The 25,761-nt window shown below is 42.0% G+C and overlaps 1 protein-coding gene across 1 annotated transcript in view; it reads right to left on the bottom strand.

The window, feature by feature from the left end:
* SAMD7 (sterile alpha motif domain containing 7) overlaps positions 1 to 25,761 on the bottom strand; it is a 47,712-nt gene that overhangs the window by 8,748 nt on the left and 13,203 nt on the right. Inside the window, exons 5-6 of the mRNA XM_078666114.1 lie at positions 9,920 to 10,041; positions 630 to 740 (exon numbers count right to left, since the gene is read on the bottom strand). Coding sequence (XP_078522240.1) covers positions 630 to 740; positions 9,920 to 10,041 — 233 coding nt within the window. The remainder of the gene's footprint in view (positions 1 to 629; positions 741 to 9,919; positions 10,042 to 25,761) is intronic.

Below are 25,761 nucleotides of genomic sequence, written 5' to 3'. Positions count from 1 at the left end.
GGTGCGAATCTAGGCAATCCTTTTTCTTGAGGAGCTTCACAAACCACAGTACTCCAACATGGAGGTTGTAGGAGAAAGGGGGATAGACTAGGGTCAGACTAAGACCTGAACCTATGTAAATAGGCGCCCTCATTTGATGCACGCGGATGACGCTTTAACCTCTATAAAGGTAGCTCATGCCTGCCTTTGAGTTTCATTGTGACTGGGACCTACCAGATCAGGGCATTAGATCAAGAAATGTCTATACGAACCCATGGGAGTGCTTCAGTTTTGCTTTGGTTCAGTAGATGTACTTTATCTTCCCACAACACTTCCACATCCAGGAAAAAGGCTATCTAGAGCCAAGTGCTCAGCAGCAATGTAATACTTCAAACAGTGAAACTCTGATGTCTAGGTATGTCAGTCCACACGTTTAGGCCACTTTACTAAGGACGCCTTAGTTCATTAGTAGCATTAAGTTTGGAAATATCGCCATCTTTTTATTACAAATATTTCAAGTGACACTAACGTGCCAATCAATGCTACGTACATATTTGCTACTATTTTTCATTCGCAAACAGCATTATTTTATTTGCAAACATTTTTTCTCTTCTCACTGTTTTGTTGATTGTAAAAAGACAATGACATACCTGGGATCTGACCTTTAATGCTGGCCCCAGTTTTAGTCCCATTGTGTCCAAAAGATGCTCCTCTGTGAGTAAAGGCAAGGTTTCCCCATCAATAGCATGGTCTTTGAATACCTGTTTTAAAAACAGTTACAGCGATAATGTTTATGCGAGCTTTAAAGGACTGTTCTATTGTGTAAAGCATTTAATAGATTTAATACAGCTTTTCTTGTTTGGTACATCACTCCTTTTGCTGAAGCCAAATATAGACCATTAAAAGTGTTGGCATTTATGGTCTACAAAATATCAATCACTGATACAAAATAAAGTATCACCTACAAGTCACTGTATCTGTGTTTTACTTCCTAGCCATCTGTGGAAGGAGCGGAGGGGGGTCTATCACCGTTATGCTTCCTGCTCAAATGAGCATAGCATTATTCAGTCATAATGGACCTGGGTTTGAAAGCTGAAGGGAGTGAATTTCTTGATCCTCTTCCACATCAATGTGTTGCACTCTTTCTTCATCATGACTGCTCCACCAGTTGCAATGCACTTTGTTCTTCTAAGCGCACCACATTAAAAGTTTAATTGACAGCATGACTAACCAGATAAGACATTGACAGGCATTATGGTTTACACATACCACCTAACAACTATGCTTTACAACAGTGGAACAGCATATAGGGCCAGATGTATGACCGTTTTTAGCAGTCGGAAACAGAGAATTGGGCCTTCAGCATGTACCAACACTATTTTGTGAGTCAGTAACCTACTATGGACTCACAAAATAGCATTTGTGAATCTGTATTAGGAAGAGTTGTGTCAAAGTCATCTCTTCCTAATAGCAAGCCGGAGGGGCATGTATGAATGTTTTGCAACTGGAATGCAAAACATTCCTATTTTACCAACTCAGTGAAGGAGATGCTGACCCTAGTAGGCCACCATCCCTGTGAGTGCAGACCATTCCCAATGGGTCACAAATTGTGACCTGCCTCAAGAGTATTGATGAGGCAGGTCCCTTGTGACCCATTTGGGAATCGCAAACAGTGTTAAACAAACTGTAGTAAATCGCAGTTTGCAATTTCCTAATAGCAAAATTCGCTATTAGAAAATCGCAAAATCGTGATTTTGTACATCAGGCCCATTCTGCAGCCATGCTTTTGCTGAAATCTATCTTACTTGTAGTTGTTAGTCTAGGATGGGGTGCTTTAGAAGGCACTTGGCGCAAGGTGACGGGGGGGTAGAAACAGTTAGGGAAGGGGCAGCAAGGTGTCCCATGCCATGCCTTATTTCTGCATCAAAGCCACTTCATATTGTGTATTTACTCATATGCCCATTAAAGCTAAAGGCAACCTATATTCCATAAAACATTATTACTGTTTGCTATTTCATTTATATGCGTTCACAATACATTTTCTTATAGATTGATAATGCAGTATCAATTAATACGTTATATTCATAAAGGAAGTGATTTACAATAGGCTTATTCGCTTTGAATGAATGTTCAAGGGAATTCACACATTTTTATTCACACACCATCGATCATGGATCACAAAGTGAAGATTTCTCAAAATAATGTGGAGAATATTATGTAAACCCTGTTTGAGACATTCTTAAAGACATGAGCTTCAGATAATACAAAATGAGCATCAAAGGCAAACGGCCTGTGCCAAGGCAGCACTTTCTCTCTTTCTATCTGAGTCTTGTAAGAGAATCTAAAAAACAGAGATAAAGATTGGCCTTTGCTTACGGGCAGGGTGATGGACTGGAAATGTATAAATGATGAACAGGTATGAGTGTGTGCCTGTGAGAATGAAATGTATCCTGCATTGTGTACTGTCCTCTGCGCCAAGTGCCCAACTGAGAGTATCTGGTATCATGGCTTTTGGATTGTTGGCTTGGCATCAAGCTAATCTAGCATGTATGCGAAGATCCTGGCCTGTTCCTTGATGTGAGTTTAGACTTGGACGTGTTTTGGACCAGGAGGGGCACACCAAGCGTGTACGCCATAGTGACAGAGGACCACTGTCGCTATCACATGTTAAAATGTGTAGTGCGGTGGTGGCAGAATATTTTGCTTTTAATGATCTTAGTGTGACCAGATATGTGGGCCTACTGGCCCATTTATGTAAAGTTCCACTGCTACATGTCACCTGGATCTCTGCACTGATATCCCTGAGCACGTGTGTTCAGAATGTTCATTTCTCTTTGTGCTCTGTTTTGGGTACTCCAAGCTGGAGATGACCCTGCTCTGACGACCATCACTCTAGACAAAGCCTGAGGCTGGAAGACAGCCTGAGAAGGACAAATAACATAAGATCCGACTCAAACCAGTTCTGAAAGTGCAGACAGAGAATACACATTTGCTGTCTGCTGTACCTATAGTGGAATGGGAGCTGTTGACCCACCTGTTTTGTCACTTTCGACCCTGCTGGAGGAGTGGACTACTGGCATGGTCAAAAATGTCTCAGAACAGTAGTAACTGTACTGCAGCTCAGGTCTGGAGTAAGTTCAGACGAGTGCCACACAAGGCTAACCACTGGTACTGCAACACCCTCCCACAGAAGATAATTGAGGTAAGGACTTAAAATAACACCCCATAGGAACTAATTTGAAAATTCATGAATTTAATTTGGCATTTAAAAATATATCTAAATGTAATTTAATGTTAAAAGATTATATGTAAATAAAAAATAAATATTATTTTATGATATCATATTTTAATAACATAATTAAATAATATTAAAAATAAATGTTCCTTTCTTTTTTTTAAAAAGCATTACATTCATGTCCATAAATTCTATACATAACTTTTTACTACATAATAAATATAAACATTTTACTTTGGGAGGGGTATTATTCAATAAATCTTCTACAAATAATTTATATAAATTTAAATTCATTAAATATTTAATTTAAAATTAAGTTAATAGGGCTATAGCATTTTTTTTATTTTGATCTGCATTTAAAATAAATGTATACAATTAATTTACATTATTAACATAAATTGTACTTTTTTTATACTATAATAAACTTTTTCAAATTTCAGCACACTTGTAGTAAACATACCCTCTGTGATTAGCAAAAATAGTAAATGTACTACATAGTGTAAGAGCAAACGTATGGATTTACTCACATGTAAACGTTCCTTTTCCCCCTATTGTTGCTTTCTAGTGTCTGTGTATCCTTTTGGGAAAAGTATTTCAGTAACTCACTAAAATAAAGTGTGTTCCTTACATTCAATGGCAGAATCTGATAGATGGAAATATGCATTATATCTAGTAAGCTGTGGTAGATACATCGGAAACAGTCCTTCTGTTTCTCCTGCTCAAGCTGGTAAGTTGGTCTATTCCTGTGCCGGCCGAGGGTCAAAGAGAATATTCAGGAATGTGCTAAAAGGTAAAAACATAACAGGGGACCGGCTTTATGTATGTATTAGGCATTATTTTACTTTTACATGAACAATAACAGAGGTTAATGGCCTTTACTGATGGCCTGCATTGAAGGCTTTAACTGTTGTTAACTGCCTTACCCATAGTTAGGGGCCACCTTACCCATAGTTAGGGGCAAGTGGAAATGGAGAGTGTTTTATGTGCTGAAAGGGAAGTTAACTGCTCCTAATTCCCTGTAACATTTAGGCAGTACAACTATTAACTCCAAATCACTCTAAGCTCATTCAATACAGGTAGACACACCTACTCACAGGTCCTGTATTATTCATGCCCTGCCATAACCTTTCATTGAAAGGTTCCATGCATTTATTTCGATCAAATCAATTCTTTTAGATTCAGCCCAGAAAAGTAATCTCCTAGTAAATATTAATATTGAGATTCTTTGTTTTTGTTAGTTTATTTTACCGTAGGATTAATAATTTTTTCAAATGCAAATGTTGTGTTATTTAAAACTCTAGAAGGTATGTTACTTCTTTGACTGAGTTGTGGGCCTGTTAATATATTTTCAGGTACGTCTAAAATATGTTTACATATAACCACATATACATTTTTATTTATGTACAGAAAACTCCACTGTTGCCCTTTCCCAGTTTTAGCACACAGATTTTGGTCTTTTTCCTTTCATTTTACTATTCCTTTTTTTTTATGTATGTGATTTGATGTATTTAATTAATGAGGGAGTCCACTCCACCTATGATCTTTTCTTATTTCCCTACTTTTATTTTGGATTTATTGAGATTGCCTGTTCTCTATGTCCTAAAACTTCCCTTTCTTGTCCCTGATGCTCTTGATCCCAGTGTTTTTATTCCTCTTCTTTACCCCTGAGGATTATGTCTTGCAGGATTAATTTTCCCAAAATAAACACCATCTATTGAACTAACGGCCACATGCATCATTGTAGGATTTTGCAATTCCTAAATTGCGAAAATTAAGGAATCGCAATTTAGGAATTGCAAAATCCTATGCATCAAGAAATCTTTAAACTTTTTAGGATTTCCTAATTTTCGGAAATTGCGATTCCTTAATTGCGAATCGCAATTAAGGAATGGCATTACATTGATTCCTATGGGCGTAGACGCCCATAGGAATCAATGCCTTTTTGCATTTTTTTAATTTGCGAATCGCAATTTGTTGATGCATTTCAAGGGTGCTGAGGGGGGTCCAAAGGACCCCCTCCTGCACCCTTGAAATGTTTTTTTAAGTGCAAGTTTCACACACACATGTCCAAAGGACATGTGTGTGTGTAACATGACACTTTCAAAAATGCTTTTTTGAGCATTTTTGAAAGATTTCGCAAATTAACACGAGGGTCAACCTCGTGTTAATTTGCACCTCCTATTTCCAAAATCGCAATTTTTAAAAAATTCATGCATTGCATTTAAGGAATCGCACAAATGCGATTCCTTAAATGCAATCGCATTTTTGGGAAATGCAAAAATTTGCGGTTCTTTAAAAATTGCTTCATGCATTCCAAAAAGTGAATTTGGAATCGCAAACGGCCGATTTTTCCGATTCGCACCGTTTGCGACTCCAAATTCACTTGATGCATGTGGCCGTAAGATTCGAGGGAAATATATATAATTACTGCTACCATTCCAAGAAGTTTGAGTCAGTTGTAGCATTCTGTACAGAGTACTAATTACTTCTACAAGTATTTCATTTGTAATAGTATGCATCATTAGTTTCTGTTATATATTTATTTTGTTTTTGTTTACTAATTTTTTTGTCATGAAATCTGGTATATTATACTCTTTAAAAAAAACTAAATGTTATTGTTTTATTTTAATTTATCTACTGTTTGTCCTTTAAGTTTAGTTTACATTATTGCAGGGACATCCATATCCCTTCCCTCCTTCCCTTGGTGCTCAGTTCCTACCGCCTCTGGATCAAACTCTTTTCTCCACACCTCTCTGTCACTACCTCCATCAAACCCTTCTCTACAAAAACCCTTTTCATCTTTCTTTATCTTTCTATATTTACTGTATAGAACGATCCTGGTGCTTGCTCTCCCTACATCTGGAGACAAGGTTGTACTCAAGTTTTTAGTTTTAGAAACAATAGATACGGCAATGAGATTGCTTGCACAAGCAGTTTTTCATCAGTTCCTTATGCTGGGTGGACTCTAGAAACTGTACAAGGATAATGCCATCATCTAGTCTTTATTTTTCGGACTAGTAAGGGAGAAGCTTGACGCTGTGGAAGGGATTTCCAAATGGTGCAGTCCTTCAACAATCTATTGCATGGGAAATTCTAGAGATTCCAAAAGAAGAACATTTCAGCAAGGACTTTCAACACTCTCATCCAAGGAAGACTCATTAGTGGGACTCAGTTATTTGCTCCATCTTACATATCACTCAGAGGCTTCTCTTCTGTTGGCTGGTTGTCTGATTTTAGCAATAGTGGCCATTCTGTGGCAGAGTTTTTTCTAGGTTTAAATTTTGAAGCTCCTGTTTGGCAGTGGATTGTTTGTTTTTCCCATCCTCTGGTGTAAGAGAGGTAACAGAAGAGCTCCATTGTGTTCAATGGCAACACCAATTTATTGAATGGTATTGGCATTTATATAGCGCCTTCTCCATACTTTCCTGGGGGCCCTGGGCTTTAAATCCTGTGATTGTACAGTTATGGCAAAAGCTATGCAAATAGTGTTATTAAAATTTAATCAATGAGTAATGTAGGACATTGGGTTACTGTTTGAGGCAGGGAAACCCTACTTAAGCAGCAACCAAAATTTGTGTCAGGGTGAGAGACAAGCAACCCCCAAATTAAACTGTGCTCACCCCTCTGATTGCTTGGCACAAAGCAGTTAGGCTTAACTTAGAGGCAATGTGTCAAGTATTTATGCATCACTTCAAAAAGTAATAATGTGAAAACACAACACAAGGAAAATCCCACACCAATTTAGAAAATAGAGTAAAATGTACTAAATTATTTGAGACCAAAATGACAAAAATCCAATCACTAGAACCGCAATTATACTATTTCAAAGTTTTAAGTAAAAATAGTGCCTAAAAGCGCAAAACGGCAACTGTGGTTATCTGGTTTAATTTGGAGATGACCCTACAAAACGGGCCAAGTCCAACACGTACTCCATGGCATTATATAGATAGAACATGTGATCAGCGATGAAAGCAAACATTTCTATAACTTGCTACATATGGAAAGTTTGCAATCCATTCCCAGGGGATCATTCAATGCAGAAGAAATCTATGCTGCCACAGCACTAGCAGCACTGCTAAACTAACTTGGGGTATGGGGGGGGACAGCAAAGTTTCATAATCACCAGCAGCACTCCCCATTATTTTCAATTCCTTCATCAATGCAATTCTATAAGGAAGAAATGGGAGGTATGTGATGTCTCTTTGCGGATGACACTAAGATCTTAAATAATGCTGACACCCCTAAAGGGGTAGAATGAAGGAGATAAGATATGGAAAAGTATGGGAGGAGAAGCGGCTGAGAGGTTTAATCCAATATTCAGTGCATCTAGATGCACAGTCCTGCTGTCAGGATCTAGAAATTCTGTAGAGGTATTTAAGATATGGAAGAGTATGTTGGAAACTGATACTCACAAGAAGGATTTTGGTGTTATCCTATACTATTACATGGGTATCTGAATACAACATTAGAAATAATTTGGGGCATATGGGGAAATATTTGAGTGCATGGGGAGGACAATAAACAATGGAAAAAGGAGGTTGTGTCTCTTTTGTCTATATCGTTAGTGAGACCTCACCTAGACTAGTGTGTTCAGTTCTGGTGGCAATTCCCTTGCCCTTTTTTGTGCTATAAATTTCTAAAGTAAAAAACTCCAACCCCAAAGGTAAAAGGGTTCTATCGAAGAGGACTGGAATAAATATGTGATAGTACAGAGTAGTTGATGCAACCGATTCTATCCAAATGGTACAAAAGAGATGCACAAACTTAAATCTGCGTGGTCTGGAAGAGGGAATCAAGGAGGAGAGCTGATTGAGACATTTAAAGGGAGATAGTCGAAGGGGGCATATTTAATGGAAAATATGACTATGCATCATAAGCACTTTTTGGGTAGGCTCAAAATGAACACAGGCATGGCCTTCATAGAAGAATGGGTAAATAGCCTTCGATCAGGAGTCGTAGGGGCTAAACTTCAGAAGTCAGTTGGTGCCGGACACAGGGAGTAAACACACTGTAAGAGAAGCAACACATGTGGAGTTAGCTGGTATTCTGAGTGGAACCTTGAGGTTTTGGGTATTACCAGATTAATTGCTATTTATGCATCAGATTCACCCGATTTCCAACGAGCCTGTCCCGCCAACGGAATGCCAGCCATCTCTTTCATCAGGCCTCCCACTGTGTGGAGATAGCTCCACCATAATTAATGGTGGGCAGATGCAAAATTTCAAGTAGCAGATATTCCACCATCTCTGTCAGAGTTTCCTGTGTAAAAAGGTGGTGGTCTTTCACTCGATGGTCATTATGGTGTTTACATACTAGGAAACGTGCCACCCTCAATGAAATGGAGATCAGATATGTAAGCACTAATAATGTACTGTATCTTTGCGGGTACAATTCCACTGTCCACATTTGCCAGTAGACTTTTCACCAGCAGTGATGGATACTGATGGGCAATCCAAAATTCCTATACTTCCTATTTGGTCATTATTGGATGTCTTTATGTGTCAATGTTGTTTCTACGAACCCTGGTCAATACTGTGAAGAGTAACATGTGCAAATAAAATGCCACCTTATTCAATTTAAATAAGTGAATGGTGAAGTCCATGATGGCCTTTTAGATTACACCTATCTGCTCAGCTGACCTGCAGCCTTTATAGGTAGAATATAATAGAATTTAAAGTTTATCTCACCAGATTATGAAAAATTAGCAAGTATAATTTGAACCACAAGTATTAGATATAAAACAAACTGAGAACTATTTGAGGAATTAATTTTGAAACACTCATATTAGAAGGTGTCTGATACACTACCTAATACCTCCCTCATAAGAAGGGACTCAATTCACACCAAATTAAGATCTTAGATGCCAGGAGTACCATCAGTGATCATTGCAGAATTTCATTATATGCTATAGAGGTGAGGAAAATGTGGCAGATTAAGGTAATTTGATAAGGCAAAAGAGGTTGTTCTATGAAACTTGTATGCTCCATGGGAGCCCCCACCGTGGAGGGAAGAAACACCTTGGTAGAAAATCCGCCCATGTCCATCATTGCTGGTGGAAAGTGTACCAGCAAATGTGGACACCACAATGTTATCCTCAAAGATGGGGTGCATTGTCAGTGCTCATATATTTATTCTCCCCCACAATCAAGGTGGCGAGTTTCCAACATCTGAGCACTCTCCAGATCCTTCAATGAATGACCACCACCGTATGTGTGGCTTGCGTTCACAGGTGGAACGCTAACAGAAATGGTGGCTTGTCTGCCACTTTAGATATGCTGTTTGAACCACAACCATTTCTGGGGGTAATACCTCCAAACATTGGCAGGGTTGATGGCAGAGATGGAGGACATTACACAGGTGGTATATCCACCAACTGCATCACTCTATGTACAGGTGGGTATTTTGCTGCAGGGGCTATTAGCAAATCTGTTGTTACGCTGCAAATTTTCCATAACCAACCTCCTCTAAATCAAGTTCTTACTCCTTTATTAGGAAACTGCGGAATACACAGACGGGTCCTACTATAAAAATAAAAACCACCAACATACTTCAAAAGTTAAAGCTACCAGCATATTGTAAACAATATTAAAACATAGGAAACATGGAAAGCATATTAACCTATTAATATATTGCACATCTCAGAGCCTAAGAGGGAATATCATTACTACTTAGGACCTTTCTTACTAACAATTTTTCAAAAAATACCTGTGCATATTCTGAACACCCTGGAAGGTTGAAAATGAAGTTGTGTACATCATCGGCAGTCCACTTACGAATGTCTTCAACAGAAGTAGTGTCATCTCCATTGAGATACAAACCATGTGCTCCTTTAAGGAAAAAAGAGCATTATTTTGTGAAAGTCAGACATATAAAATTAAAATACACTATATTACTTATGGTATATTGGGATGTTCTCTGTGTACAGTACAGTGAACAGTTGTGGATTAATTTCAAGTTTTCTGACCGAGTTCTTGTCAAATAGGGGCGTGGAAGGCCCTTGACCCAGAACACCCTCCAAAATCAGACATGAATGTTCATGCAAACATAATATCAGTGGTGTATGGCTGTGACTCTTGCTTCCTTTGTTTAAGCACGAGGAACACAAATTCTCCCTTCAGAACAGAAGGGTGTAGCACATAAAAAACACGTAATTAAAGGAGTTTAGCAGTGATGCAATCTTGGTCCAGTCCAAGAAATTTAAAAAAAAGCATTTGATGAGCTGAAACTTAAAAATTGGAAATATGACTTGGAATAAATGTGAATAAAAAAATTAGGAAATTTGGAATTTTTATTACAAGTGTGTCGTATGGATACAGGGGTTTCGTAAGTGTCAGAGGGTGGAGTTACAGCATATTGGGTGTGTGATCCTGAGGGTCCACTCAGAAATGAGGATTTAGAAGGAGAATCTGTAATTTCATCCCAGATTGGTCTGAGATTCCTCTTATTCCCATGGAGTTTCACCCAGAGACTCCACCTACATTTAGCAGGAGGATTCTCTGGGTTCCATATTTCCACTACATGGAGCTACTGCAATGTTGTAATCATGATTCCATCCACATCTATATCACTGGACCCGCCTAATGAGGTCTTAGCCGGTAAAAATGGCTGATTAATATCACTTACCACTGAAAACTGCTGAAACAGTTCAAGTAGTGAGAAGCAGTGGGCAGCACAAATGTTGCTGTTTCTTCTCTGGATGTATTCTTCTGTAGGTAGGATTGTGCCTCTAAAGAGGGGTGGTGGGGGGCACAGGTGGGAGGCAGAGTAGTACTTGTGACTGCTGGGACTGTTTGCATAGGGGTGTCATAGTTTGAGAGCACTAGCCTACAGCTGGGTATGTGATGGCTCTTCTCTTATTGAGTGCACAACTTTTTGTGTTTCCTTGTCAGTGTGACAACCCTTCACATTTGCATGATGATGAACCATACAGCACCATGGGCAGCTGCGGAGCATCGCCCCCTCACGCTGCTGCACAGAAAGCTTTAACAAGCATTTGCAATGCAATAGGTCTCGCAGCATTCAAGTTTGAGTTATTGGCATTGTATATGACAATGTGTTGCATGAATTTTTTTGCAAACTCTGTATTGGCTGGTGGTGTTTGTGCCCGGTGAAAGCGTGCACTGACGGATGGTGGTGTTTGTGCCCGGTGAAAGCGTGCATGAACAACTTATGGTGTCTGCGCCTGGTGAAAGTGTGCACTGACGGCTGGTGGTGTGTGCCTGGTGAAAGGGTGCACTGGCGGCTCGTGGTGTTTGTGCCCGGTGAAAGCATGCACTGATGACTTATGGTGTCTGTGCCTGTTGAAAGTGTGTACTGACGGCCGGTGGTGTGTATGCCTGATGAAAGCGTGTACTGATGGCTGGTGGTGTGTGTGTGCCTGTTGAAAGTGTGCACTGATGGCTGGTGGTGTGTGTGCATGGTGGAAAAGCGTGCACTGACATGTTTAAAAATAAAGTGCGCCATACTGCGATTGCTACAATAGTTAATTGTGGATGTGTTAACAATTGATGCGTGCACTGATGGCTGGTGGTGTGTGTGCCTGTAGAAAATGTGCACTGATGGCTGGTGGTTTGTGTGCCTGGTGGAAGTGTGCACTTATGGAGAAGTGGTGACCGGTCAGAAAAGGCGTTCCCAATAACATTACCTTTTTTAAACTAATATTACATTTAAACAGATTCTCCTCTTGTTGGCATTGACAACAGACATGTAAATGTCCACTATTTTCATATAATGTTTCAGATTAGACTTTATACTGTTTACATTTTTGAGCTGAAAAAAACGTGATATGTAAAACGAAATGCCCGAGATTACACATTTTAAGAGGGGGGAAGCCGGGATTTGACCTCAGACGTTCTGGTTCAACAACTGGAAATGTAGCCTCTAGGACACATCTACTATCTTCCCACCAACGACCGTTGACATGTGAGGCCCATGTGCCCAAAACTACATGCACCACCTATCTTCAAGCTTTGTTCTCCGTTTGGGGCCAATGTTCCCCTCAAAGCAGCTGCTGCTTTGCCTGGTAAAACTACTAAATACAAATTCAACACACCAAAAGTGCTTAGGTGAAATCCCCACATTCAGGCAAGGATATCACCTGACCTCGGTGGCAGCCCGTCTCAAACAAAACAAAACAATAGTGCCCACACCGCCAGCGCTCGCTCCGCGCACATTAACACTTATATACCAAGGAAAACTCATGAGACATATTTGTGGGAAAGCACTGTCGCAGGTTTATTTCGTACAACAGGTAGCTGATAAGGTAGGTCATCTTACAGGCGATCCAATGCGGCAGCCCCTCGCTGACCCGCATGCCTAAGGAGCCATCTTGCACGGCGAGTCAATGCTCTGACGGTGCAGTAAATTACCATTTTATTTCGTTATACTCCCGCCCCCCCTGTCAGGGCGGAGCAATGAGGCACACCCCTGGTCGGTTCAGGCCCCCCGACCGCCCGAAGGACTAACGGGGCGCCGACGCTGTTTCCTGGAACCCCCTCGGCTCCAGGTTCTTGGCTCAGGCACCCTTACTGTGCCAGGCAGAGGTATTTAGACTGTATCCTTCTGCCGCAGAGGTACCCCTACTGTCCATCTGCTTCCAGATTGCCCTGTGACTCCGCCTGCAACACAAAACATGACCATTAACAAATTCACAACTTTCGCCCGCCGCTCTGCCGCTGGGTCAGGGTTCAGGGTGGGATCAGCGCAGAGCCGGGGGAACCAGGCGCGGGAAAAAGAGGCCGAGCCTAGCTGCTGGGCCTGTTTTATACTCAAAGGCACGCCCCCTTTTCCAAGTGAGCCCTCCCTATTGGCTGTTGGCGAGGAGGGCGGCTCCAAGGGGTTGACGTGCTACCAGCTCCGCTCGCCCGCCGTGTGGTACTAGGGCGCTGCCCGCCCATGCTCCCCTGCGTGTCGCGCGGTCCGCAGCATAGTGCCCACACCGCCAGCGCTCGCTCCGCTCTGCGCACATTAACACTTATATACCAAGGAAAACTCATGAGACATATTTGTGGGAAAGCACTGTCGCAGGTTTATTTCGTACAACAGGTAGCTGATAAGGTGGGTCATCTTACAGGCGATCCAATGCGGCAGCCCCTCACTGACCCGCATGCCTAAGGAGCCATCTTGCACGGCGAGTCGATGCTCTGACGGTGCAGTAAATTACCATTTTATTTCGTTATACTCCCGCCCCCCCTGTCAGGGCGGAGCAATGAGGCACACCCCCGGTCGGTTCAGGCCCCCCGACCTCCCGAAGGACTAACGGGGCGCCGACGCTGTTTCCTGGAACCCCCTCGGCTCCAGGTTCTTGGCTCAGGCACCCTTACTGTGCCAGGCAGAGGTATTTAGACTGTATCCTTCTGCCGCAGAGGTACCCCTACTGTCCATCTGCTTCCAGATCGCCCTGTACTCCGCCACAGCTCTGGAGGAGGCCCCCGTCGATGACAGTGCCCCCCACCCACCTAGCTACTTTCTGACGCTGTTTCGTGCACCTCTATCATAGTCCCCTTTGCCACACCCTTATGGAGATTTCTTAAAACCGTTCTTAGGACACGCCCTTAGTTACATAAGCCGCACCTCTAATGAGGATTGCTACCTGGTTATCGCATGGTAACGCCCCATCTGAACCTGCATGCACATTATTATGCTACAAGGGCAGGTCTCACTCTCACAGGACTCGTTACCACCACATTGATCTTGCCACCTTGGGACCTGAATAACCCTTAACACGCTGACTCAGGGCGCCCGCTTAATCGTGTACCTGGCCCAGGGCCCTCCACCTCTTGTGAACCTTGCAGTTTGAATTAGGCCGTTTGGCATTACCTGTCAATATCTACAAAAGGAGCCACCCATCCTCGCTTGGTCCCTGCTTCTCTGTTGCATTATGCATGTTATTTGCAAGATTTTATTGCATGCTAATTGAAGACCGTTGATATAGGTCCCAGGAACCAAAAGATATGGGTATGGCAGGCATAGCGTTACTGCCTGCAGTGGAAAGCCATCATGTATCCTGCAGATGACTCATTATATTTGTTATATTTGTTACTTGCAGCTCATAAAACTAGCATCCTTCTAACGTACCACCGTGGACTATGAAGGATAATGGACTCCTGTACCTCGTGACCCTCGCCAACACATGAAGCACTATGTATACTGCTGTTATTACCCACTTACGCAATGTAGTGTACATGTATAATGTGCATGTTACTCAAGCGCTCCACCATCCTGCATGGGAAGAGTAGTGCTATAAGGAATGAATAGTGCTTCATCCAACGTTATTTGGGTAAGTACAAGGACAGAGAAAGACATCTGGCAATCTTACAGTGCCTGTACTTATATGTAGGGTGAACAAAGTCAAGGCATGTCTCTCCTAAGTCCCTGCCATTTTGCCGGGGGAACCAGGCGCGGGAAAAAGAGGCCGAGCCTAGCTGCTGGGCCTGTTTTATACTCAAAGGCACGCCCCCTTTTCCAAGTGAGCCCTCCCTATTGGCTGTTGGCGAGGAGGGCGGCTCCAAGGGGTTGACGTGCTACCAGCTCCGCTCGCCCGCCGTGTGGTACTAGGGCGCTGCCCGCCCATGCTCCCCTGCGTGTCGCGCGGTCAGCGGCAGAGGTGGGGGGCAGGGAGGGTTGCTGAAACCTTTCAGAGGCGGGCTGGTTCTGGGCTTCTCAGGAAGGGTAATTAAAGTCACATTCTCGGAATCTGCTAAAGCATGATGCTACACACAGCCTAAATAGAAATTTAACTGGGGAAGAAAGGTTTCCATGCTTTAATTACTTTAATGCGTGTCAGGAAAGTGTCATGCGGTCATCTTAGCCCAGGCTGCAGAAGACAAGGGGGGGGGGGGCTGAAGCCCCTTTAGCCCAATTTATTTATTTATTTATTTATCCATTTTTATAGAGCGCGGACTTTACCCGAAGGTGTTAGAGCGCTTCACAATAGGAACAGAACTGATACATGAGAACATTACAAGTAAGCAAATTACAAATGCAAACGTTACATTACATGAGGCAAAAGTGACAATCGTGAGCCACAAAATACAAGAGGTAGCAAACGGTGCATTACAGGAGAAAAAAGTGACATGTGTGCAGGTTACAAAAGCGTCAATAAATGGAGGACACTCAAACACAAAAACACAAAGATTACGTGGGCAATGGTGGCACTTGTGCAAGAATTGAAAGCAAACAAAATGTAAGAGGTAGCAAACGGTGTGATACAAGAGAAAAGTGACGTGTGCATGATATAAACGAGTGCCAAACATAGGTACAAGGATAATACTGCAATAAATGGCAGACTCACACCACAAGAACACACTGGGAAGGCACTTCCATAGTCATGGAAAGAAGAATTTTCTATAATGGAAGGTCTTCCTTCAGGTAAAAGAGAGGGCGTGAATTCAGTTTTGAAGTGTCTTTGAAGGAGAACTTTGAGGTCAGTTTTGAAGGCTGCCTCTCTCTCTCGCTCTCATACTCGCTCACACTCTCTCTCTCTCATATCGCGGCAGCAGCAAGCACTTGATTGTAAGGGCCAAAGAAAGTAAAGTAGTTTAAAAAGTCCACCGCACCATTCATGTAAGTGCATGAGGGGGCATCAAATTTACAGGTCCCTCTTGCGGCCTGCATGACTCCAGGGGAACGCGCGCGGTGGGGGGGTGGGGTAGGAGGTCGGGGGTAATGAAATCAATACAGTAATAAAAACAAATAAACTAAACTTACGGGATGAGGCACCTCCTCCGCCGGCGGCCGATCCTGCGTCATAACATCACCTCTCCCTCAGCCCCCCTCTCTGCCCGATGTCCCATCTGCTGGGGCCCCTCAGCGATGCTCTCCTCTTCCTTTCTCCCATCCTTCCGGTGCCAGACCACTCACCCCAGCCGGGCCCGGTCGGATTAGAGTGATTAGTTTGGCAGTACCAGCCTCGCACCCGCAAATAAACGCTGGCGTCGTTCTCCACAATGCACTGGTGCCCTCTGATTATGATGAATTTCCTCTGCCCACCGCCACCACTTTGCCCCGGAAACCTCAGATATCTGCCAACACAGAGATGCCACTCACTCACCACACCACTGCCACGTGCCCCGTACGCAAGTCTCGCCTGGTTGTACTTGTAAAGGTCTAAACAGAGGATTAAAATCCCATGCCTACACACTGCCACCGCGACTATGGGCAATATCAAATCCCTGTACTGCATTTATTTTGTATATTAAAAAGAGTAGAAACTCCAACTTTGACTCAGGAGCGTGCAGCCGACGCTGCCACGCGCCGAAGTTGTGAAACATGCCTGGTCTTCGTTCATTTACAGTCATGTGCTTCTTCCACCACCCCGCACTTCATCTCTTCGTCTCAGTCGTCTCGCAGGTTCTCTTTGCCTTCTTTCTTTATTGTTTTCCACAAACACCATTTCTCCCTTCTATCTTCGCACTCACCACACGCCCCCAGCGATTCCGACGTGAGCGAAACCGAAACCTTCCGTGGGGCGGGACTTCCGTCTTCGGAAGCCCGCGCACGCGCCCACGGAGTGCCACGGAGAGAAGCAGTGCTGGTGACGCTGGGCTCCCATGCCCGAGGGAGAGCCCCGCGGTGGCGGCTGAAGTCCGGAGTGGCGGTAAGTGGGCCTTACTTGTGGGGGGGAGGGGGATGCGCTTGTGTGTGTGTACGCGCTCGTGTGTGCGGCGGGGGGGTCTCTGTATGTGAGTGTGCGTGTGTGTAGGTGCACACGTGTGTGTGTCTCTGTGTGTGTGCGGCGGGGGTCTCTGTATGTGTGTGTGCGTGCGTGTCTGTAGGTGTGCTCATGTGTGTGTCTCTGTTTTTGCGCATGCGTAAGAAAGGGGAGGTGTGGCTGTGTGGTACAGCTTTCCAGGAGAGGAGACAGGAGCTGGCCACAGCGAGCGCGTTCACCTGCGCGTGGCCCGCTCAATTCCGAGCGCGCGGCCAGCTCCTGTCTCCTCTCCTGGAACAAAGACTCGCTGACAATAGGGTCTCTGGCGAGACCGCGCTTCGCGCGGCTAACGCCTACGAGACCTAAAAATAAAATGGTAATAAAATGATTATATTACCATTTAATTTTTCGCTCTATACCTGCAAACGGAGTGCGGGGACAGGGCGGGGCCAGTGCGTGAATGCTACCAATAATTGGCGGCAGTGAGGAGTAGCTACCTAAGTTTGCATTACGCATGTTGGTTTTGCCGGCTACCTTGCTACGGCCAAACCAAAATGCGCAAATCAAACCTCTCTTATCCAGCTGTCTTGGAAGCTGGGTTGGAAGCAGGCGCAGGCCTATAGTGCCTTTAGGAGCATAGATGCATATAAACAAAAGGAGGTCTCCTTAGAAATCCATCAAGGGACAAGGAGAAAACAGTGTAAGAAATAAACAAACGTCCCTAGGGCCCAGGGTGGGGGAAGGAACTGGCAGCTGATTACAAGATCCACTAGTCTTCAATAATTTTGACTTTTCAAATTTTACAAAACAAATAGAAAATTTCTGACAATAAAATTTTGTGTAAAAAACATTTCCATTTAATATATCATCAACAGACAAATACAATGTATTTAAGTGCCATTACGAATAAAATATTTAAAAACTGTGATGTTTCACAGTGACATTTCATTAAAAAAATTTTTGTACACAAGATCACATAAAAGAACCAATAAGTCGACGCAGCGTTTCGGTATGTTCAAATACCACCTTCTTCAGGACAGTTCTTAATCCTAGTGTGTGCTCACAACTAGGTTTTGCTTAACTAGATCGCCCGAAGTCTTCTTTGGGGCCGGGGAAAGACTTTGTCTTTGTCTTGATTCTACCGCTTCCGTCGGTTTACACCCTTCCACGAGTAGACTAATGAATTTTCTTTCCTTTGTTTCGGCTTATCATGATCAGAGATATCTTCGTTTGATTGATTCGACGATGTGGGGCTGTGTGATATACTTTATCAGGTTCTCTGCATACGGAGGAGCCACCGATTATTTGTACCTTTAAAAACGGATGGCTAAATGATTAATAGCACCTCAACAGATCCAGACGCGGTTTTGATTCCCACTTATTGATAAACTGGATGCTTGTTTTTTTGGCCGGTGGTTTTCTACTTCACCATCTGTAGATTCGAACCTGGCGAGAAACGAGAGACGTACGTGAGGAGCAGGGAGGCCGACCGCATCGATACAGATGGTGAAGTAGAAAACCACCGGCCAAAAAAAACCAAGCATCCAGTTTATCAATAAGTGGGAATCAAAACCGCGTCTGGATCTGTTGAGGTGCTATTAATCATTTAGCCATCCGTTTTTAAAGGTACAAATAATCGGTGGCTCCTCCGTATGCAGAGAACCTGATAAAGTATATCACACAGCCCCACATCGTCGAATCAATCAAACGAAGATATCTCTGATCATGATAAGCCGAAACGAAGGAAAGAAAATTCATTAGTCTACTCGTGGAAGGGTGTAAACCGACGGAAGCGGTAGAATCAAGACAAAGACAAAGTCTTTCCCCGGCCCCAAAGAAGACTTCGGGCGATCTAGTTAAGCAAAACCTAGTTGTGAGCACACACTAGGATTAAGAACTGTCCTGAAGAAGGTGGTATTTGAACATACCGAAACGCTGCGTCGACTTATTGGTTCTTTTATGCGATCTTGTGTACAAACATTTTTTTAATGAAATGTCACTGTGAAACATCACAGTTTTTAAATATTTTATTCGTAATGGCACTTAAATACATTGTATTTGTCTGTTGATGATATATTAAATGGAAATGTTTTTTACACAAAATTTTATTGTCAGAAATTTTCTATTTGTTTTGTAAAATTTGAAAAGTCAAAATTATTGAAGACTAGTGGATCTTGTAATCAGCTGCCAGTTCCTTCCCCCACCCTGGGCCCTAGGGACGTTTGTTTATTTCTTACATTTAGGAGCATAGAGCATGCCCACCCCAGCCAATCAAGATGCTTCACTCATACTGCTTAATAACATGAGAACAGCTTCTTCTTGGATGGTTGTGGACTTCGCGCTCCGAGTGCATTGTAAGGTAAGTGAATTTTTTATGTGTATATTTATATTATTGTGTATATTATGTTTAATTTTTATGTGTTTTGCGCTCCTCCAATGGGATTTGTCACCAACCGACACTGACCATGGGTGGGCGTGCTTTGTGCCACTGTGGAGTCAGTGCTTATCTGATTACTTGAATACCTGATTCCTACTGTGCTAGCATGAGATGTAGCACAATTTTTTTTAAATTCATAATACATGAAACAATGCAGATATAAAAACACAAATTTGAAATTACATGATGCACGTTAGACACAGTAACACTCATGAAAGAGACAATAATAGTAGAAGCACCATAAAAGGGTACTTTTAAACGCAATATGGAGAGACATATGCAAATTAACACTAATACATATATAAGGGCTTATTTACAAGCCCCTTAAGCCACCATTGTGTCACTTTTTTTGACGCAACAGCGGCACTGCATCTGCTCCATATTTATATTGATGTGTCCCTTTTTTACAGGCTGCATCGGTTTTCACGTGCATGAAAATCGCCTGCCCCGCGCCAGATTTTAATTTATGCAAGGAAGGCATTCCGTTGGAAACGCCTATCTTGGAACTGGCGCAGTGGTATTTACCACTTTTTGTTTTGTCTCAGCCTGCCGCTGCGCAGCCAATGCCCCACAATCCCTACGCCTGCCAAACTCAGGCATAGGGCGGATGCATTGATTGTGCCCAAGGGACCACACCAGTTGTAGTGACTTGACTGCAATATGCAATCAAGTCACAAGGTAAGTGTATTGATTCTTGTATACTGGCTGATTGTTTAAGGAGTTTTCTTTATGTCTTGAAATGCCAATAAAAAGAAGTTAAAAACAAGTCACAAGATAAGTGGGCCACCTAAAGTAAGTATATGCAGGTAATGTCACAATTTGTGACAATACGTTCTGATGTCACACATACAAGTGGGCACTATGCCCACTTTTATGCGTCACATCCAGGACCAATATATTTGAGCGTAAGGTGACTTTGTCAACTTGTCATGCTCAAACACATTGGTCCCCCTTCAGTAGGTGACGTGTTAGTTAAAACTGATGCATCACCTTTGGATTTTGACGCATTGCTGGAGTTTTGTCGGTTTTCATGACAACTCCAGCAATGTGCCTAAAAACCCTGCGCCATGGAGTGCAAGATTGTAAATACAGTGCATCCATGGTGGCGCAAGGGTTTCTATCGCAGGCACAAGAAAAATGACGCATCGCTGCTTTAACACAGCAATGCGTCACTTTCTTGTCGAGGCCCAAAACGGGCAAGATTTGATGTTATAAGTGAAGTAGCCTAGTGTTATTGAATACATTGAAAATGGTCTACTTGATATTAATATCCCAGAGGATGAGTGGTTGACTCACTTCAAAGGTATTTATGCAAGTAATGAGGTGTTTGAACCCTTTAAGGCCCCTGCTAGTAACCCTCCTTTACCTGCTTTAGTTTTTAATGAAAGGGATGTTAAGAGGGCAATAAACGAATCTGCGAGTAATAAGGCTCCTGGATCAGATGGTGTCCCCGCAGATCTTTACAAGAGTAATGTTGAACTCTGGACCAATATTTTAACTAATGTTTTTAATGCTAGTGCCGTTCAGGGGTACCCGGTCTCATGGTCTCAATCGATTATTATTCCTGTTTTTAAAAAAGGGCAGAGAGGTGACCCGAGGTGTTACAGACCTATTTCTTTTATAGATTCTGCTGTTAAAATTTTAGGCAAAGTAATCCTGAATAAGGTCTCAGACTGGGTGACAGAAAAAGGGATTCTGTCAGACCTTCAATATGGTTTTAGAACAGGTAGAAGCACGATGGATCAGTGCCTAAACCTGTATTTACTAATAAATAAGTATACCATAGCTACTAAAGGATCCATGTATTTGGGCTTTATGGATTTATCCACGGCTTTCGATTTGGTGAACAGATCGAGGCTGTGGACCATTTTGCTTGATCTGGGGATAGACCCCTGCTTGGTATATTTTTTAGTGGATTTGCACCAGGATTTGTTTGCGGCAGTGAGGGTGACCCATGAGGGCAAATGCACACAGCACTTTTAATCGGGAAGAGGGGTTCGACAAGGGTGCATTTTGGCCCCTTTACTTTTTACATTATATATTAATAGTATAGATAAAACGCTAGACAAAGCTAGTTTGGACGTTCCGCGTGTAGGGAACAGTTCCATCCCAGTTCTCCTATACGCTGACGACGCCGTACTACTAGCCCGTACCCCGCTAGGCCTACAGAGACTATTGAACTCATTTGGGGAGTTCATGAGTTCTCTGGACCTGGTAGTAAATATTGCGAAATCACATGTCCTGACCTTGGGACCACGCAAAAATAAGGTTAGGACCTTTTATTGCAAAGGGGCGGAGGTCACAGGAGTTAAGGTTTTTACCTACCTCGGGGTCCTGTTTGATGACAGATGCTCATGGGTCCCCCAGTTTTTAGCTAAAAGAAATAGTGTAGGTAGGTCCGCATCTGCCATATTAAGTTTTGCCCGTCGACTGGGCGGTAAGCCATATGAGGCTGTTCTCGCAATTTACAAGGCAAAATGTTTAGCAATAGCGACATATGGTGCAGCAATATGGGGGTACAAGCAAGCGGAGGGAGTACAGAAGGCTGAAATTAAATTTTTGTGTTCACTTCTATCTATCCCCCAATCAACCCCAACCTTTGCTGTACACCAGGAGCTGGGGATGGGATATGTTTCCGACCTGACGAGTATGGCTCCATTAATATGTTGATAAAAACATGGCTGAACCCCGAACTTACTCTTAATCGTCAGATTTTAAAAGATTGCGTCATTTTAGACAGAGCGACCGATATACCCTGGCTCTCTTATATTTAAGCAACGTTTTTAAAACTAGGGCGCCCAGAAATTTATGTAAAACCTGAAGTAGTCACCAAAGGTGATATTAGTTGGGTCAAAGTACACTTCCAGAGTCTGAGGGTACAGGAACGTGAGAGCGAGGAATTAAAAAAACCTCTGGTAAGGGCTCATTTTTTATTAATTACATCCCCATCTATTGGGCCTTACCTAAAGCTAGTAACTAAGCCTTTTCATCGCTGGTTATTGACAAGATTTCGCTTTAATCTGATTCATTGTATATTGTGGAATTTTCATGGCTGGATTAAACCAGAGGATGCAGCACTTTGTGAGTGTGATCACCGTTCCCTTCAAGATACTGTGCACTTTATATTATTTTGTGATCTGTACTCTGATATTAGAAAGAAGTTTATTATCCCACTTTTACGAGGGAAGGGGTTTTTACAGGTTAAACCTGCTTTAATGTATTTGCAATTACTGGATAATCCATGGAATATTTTTTATATTGCAAATTTTTTGGTAGCTGCTGCCCGGAGGAAAAAAATAGGATGTCCAGTAATGATTGTAATATAAATTTTATTGTATTTGTTAGAGTAAAACAAAATAGCATATGGAATTAGTGTAATATGAGATTGTTTTAAAAAATATTGTGTCACCCAATTGTATTTTAATGTTATGTGAATTTTCTGATGAACTTTTTTGATTTTAATTAATCGAATAAAGTGGTTTGACTGACTGACTGACTGAATACATTTTATAGTGAATATACCAGCTAGAAAAATAGGTGCTACGTCTTATAACAATAAGATATAAGCTTGACATTTTGTAGACTGATAATAGAGATGTTATAGTTTATGAATATGTTGAAACGATTTTTGTAGGATTCATTTAGAAAAACGTGTATTTATATAAAATAGTGAAACTTTGCAGTAATAGGGTATTCCCAACGTTAACTAATTCCATGTAATAATGATTTGTGCACATTTTATATTTTCTTCATGATTTTCTATGATTGTATTTAATTTAGTGATGGTTTAAAGCTTATTCTATGAAAATGTGTCAAGTCAACTTAAAGGCCTTTTTGAAATTGCTTTCTCTAGTGCTGACCTTTTCCCCTGCTCTAATACAATAGTTCACTCTGTGTTAGTAAATTATTGCACCTTTTATACTGCAAGGGGACAGTCTTGAACTCTTATAGTGTGATCAGTAAAATTTCCCATGGAAAGGAATGGAAATTCCACTGTCTTTTAAGTCACAACTATGGTTCTTTTCCCCAATTAATACCATATGCGGATTCATGTAGTTGTCGTTTCTCATGACTAGCAAGGGAAATTATTCTGATACCACAATAGTTAGGTGACTTAATGCACATGGTGAACACATGATGATCTTTAGATGGTGGTGCGATGCCACGCCACTGGACGTTTGGTAAAGAATTTATAAAAGAAGAAACCCCAAAGGTGTGGTAACGCCAAATTTTTTCTTTCCTTTTTCTTGCTCATCGTGAGCAGCATGCAATGCTGATAGATTTTTGAGATTCACAAACCATCCTATTTGGTTTTGCACTATTTGTCGATACTACATTTAGTAGCTGTTGGACTTAGACTTTCCTTGCTGAACCAATTTTCACTTTTTGTTTTAGCTCTATGCTAATGGACTCGCCTTAAAAGGACTTTACTTTTCAACTTTCTCCTTTGCTTGGTAGGATGTGAACTGTTAGACCGACAAACTATCCTTCTGCCTTAAAGAGTAGTAGGACTTTGTAACTCTGTATATTTCGTAACTATTCTTAACTAAATGTCTGACACCTTAATGCAAATTGTGATGCCTAATACAATATCCAATTATTCTAATCTAATCTAAATTTGTCAGGGTCTATTATTCAGTCCTGTTGATTTCTTCCCTTTAGACTGTGAGATTTGCATTGATGATTTAATGTCTTGTGGGGATTTAGTTTGTAAATTGGCAGTCAATTAATGGTTCTCAATGAGCAGCTAACTAAGTGTCTGGATAGCCTTATTTCCACCCCTCCTATTGGAGGAGAAAGATTCATAAGAGGACCATTGCTTCAGTGGTAGATTAATATTGAAGAAAGTTTTACTCTAATCGTAGAGGGCCCAGTACGGTTAGGGTGAATACCTGAGAGAGGGTAAAGAGAAAAATGACTGCATGCTTCACACTTTAACACATGCTTGCTTGGTTCCTGGTTCATTTGCCTGCTTTCATTCATTTTTGATTGGGTTTGTCCCTGTAGCCAAATTCGTGCATTCTAACCTGCTGTCTTATTTACTTGTATTTTTAGTTTCTGGTCTGCTCTCTCACTTGCCTGAATATTTTTTATGCAAATAAATAGAATATTTCTATCACAGATATGTAGGGAGCTACAAAGAAGCTACAAAGAAGGTACAGGACCAGTATTAGCTTTAGTAAGTGCATTTAATGCTGCTAGAGGCAGTAGCGACTCCTCGAGGGAGTGGTGCGGGGTGGTGGGGCGGGGTGGGGGAGGGGCAGGGTGGGGGTAGTAAACTACGGCATAAGTAACTAAATAAATAAATAAAACGTATCACATTGCGCGCGCTGCAACGCCATCTGCGGCTGCTCCATGCCCATTTCGAAGCCTCCCTGCAGGGATGGGGGCTCCCGTCACTTGCAGACATTTTCTGTGAGGATTTTACATGGGGAGCATGTCCCGCTTCTCTTCGTGAGACATTAAAGGATTTCCAAACGATTCACTCACGGAGGAGAGAAAGAGAGAGGATGAGTATTATCTCTTCCTGCCGACTTTGACAGGTTTGGACATTTTAAACAAACACTGTTTCCGTCAAAGGCAGCTGAGAAGAGCAAGCTGCAATTGATTTACAAAATGTGACTTTAATTTTTTAACACATGCACTGATATGCACTAACGCTTTTGAATATTGTGGGGTTCAAATTCTATTAAGCACTTATTTTTAAATCCTAGGTCTTCGTGAACACTGATCGTGCAATGTGGGAATAGCAGGATTACCATTGGTCATGTGTCTACAACTATTTAACATGGACTATTATGGCACTATTGACTTGCTCACCTGTGATCAAGGCTGTAAACACAGCTGAAACGCGTAAGGAGAATGAGCTGCCTGTTCCACTTGGAAATAAAAATGCCAACAAGTCATTGAGTCGAGGCTTTGTGATTTTTTTTCCTGTGTGTGTGTGTGTGTATATATATATATATATATAATGAAATTGTGAATTACCACTGTGACAGCACTGTGACACCCCTTGTTGTCCAAAGACAGGAAAAACTGCATATTGTAGTGACCTACTGGATGAAAGTGTCTTATGCCTACAACAGGCAAATAAATATGGTGAAAATCGAAAGTAAAATTCCAAAATGTAAAAGCATCAAAAGCAGCCGCTGAATGAGCTTGTGAAATTTGAACATTTGACAAACCTGATACTGTAGGCAGTAGATTGTTGTTGGTTGCTGGAAAACCATAGGGTGCCATGCTTGTCACTTGAATCACACCATTTTTACAAATGGACTTAAATAAACCGCAAGGATTTAATGTGGATGAAGAAATGCATGTCCATCTATTAACATCCTTCTTTTTTAATATAATTGCTGATTTTAAGTATGTCTGTTTTAACACCGTTTTTTTTATATACACAGACTGCCAGGGGGGTGACAAAAAGGAAATTCAGAGAATGCCTGATAATAAAACATA

The sequence above is a fragment of the Lissotriton helveticus genome, chromosome 11 (assembly GCF_964261635.1).
Source record: "Lissotriton helveticus chromosome 11, aLisHel1.1, whole genome shotgun sequence".
NCBI classification, from domain to species: domain Eukaryota; kingdom Metazoa; phylum Chordata; class Amphibia; order Caudata; family Salamandridae; genus Lissotriton; species Lissotriton helveticus.
The sequence above is the reverse complement of the archived record's forward strand: the minus strand, read 5'-3'. Positions and strand labels throughout refer to the sequence as shown.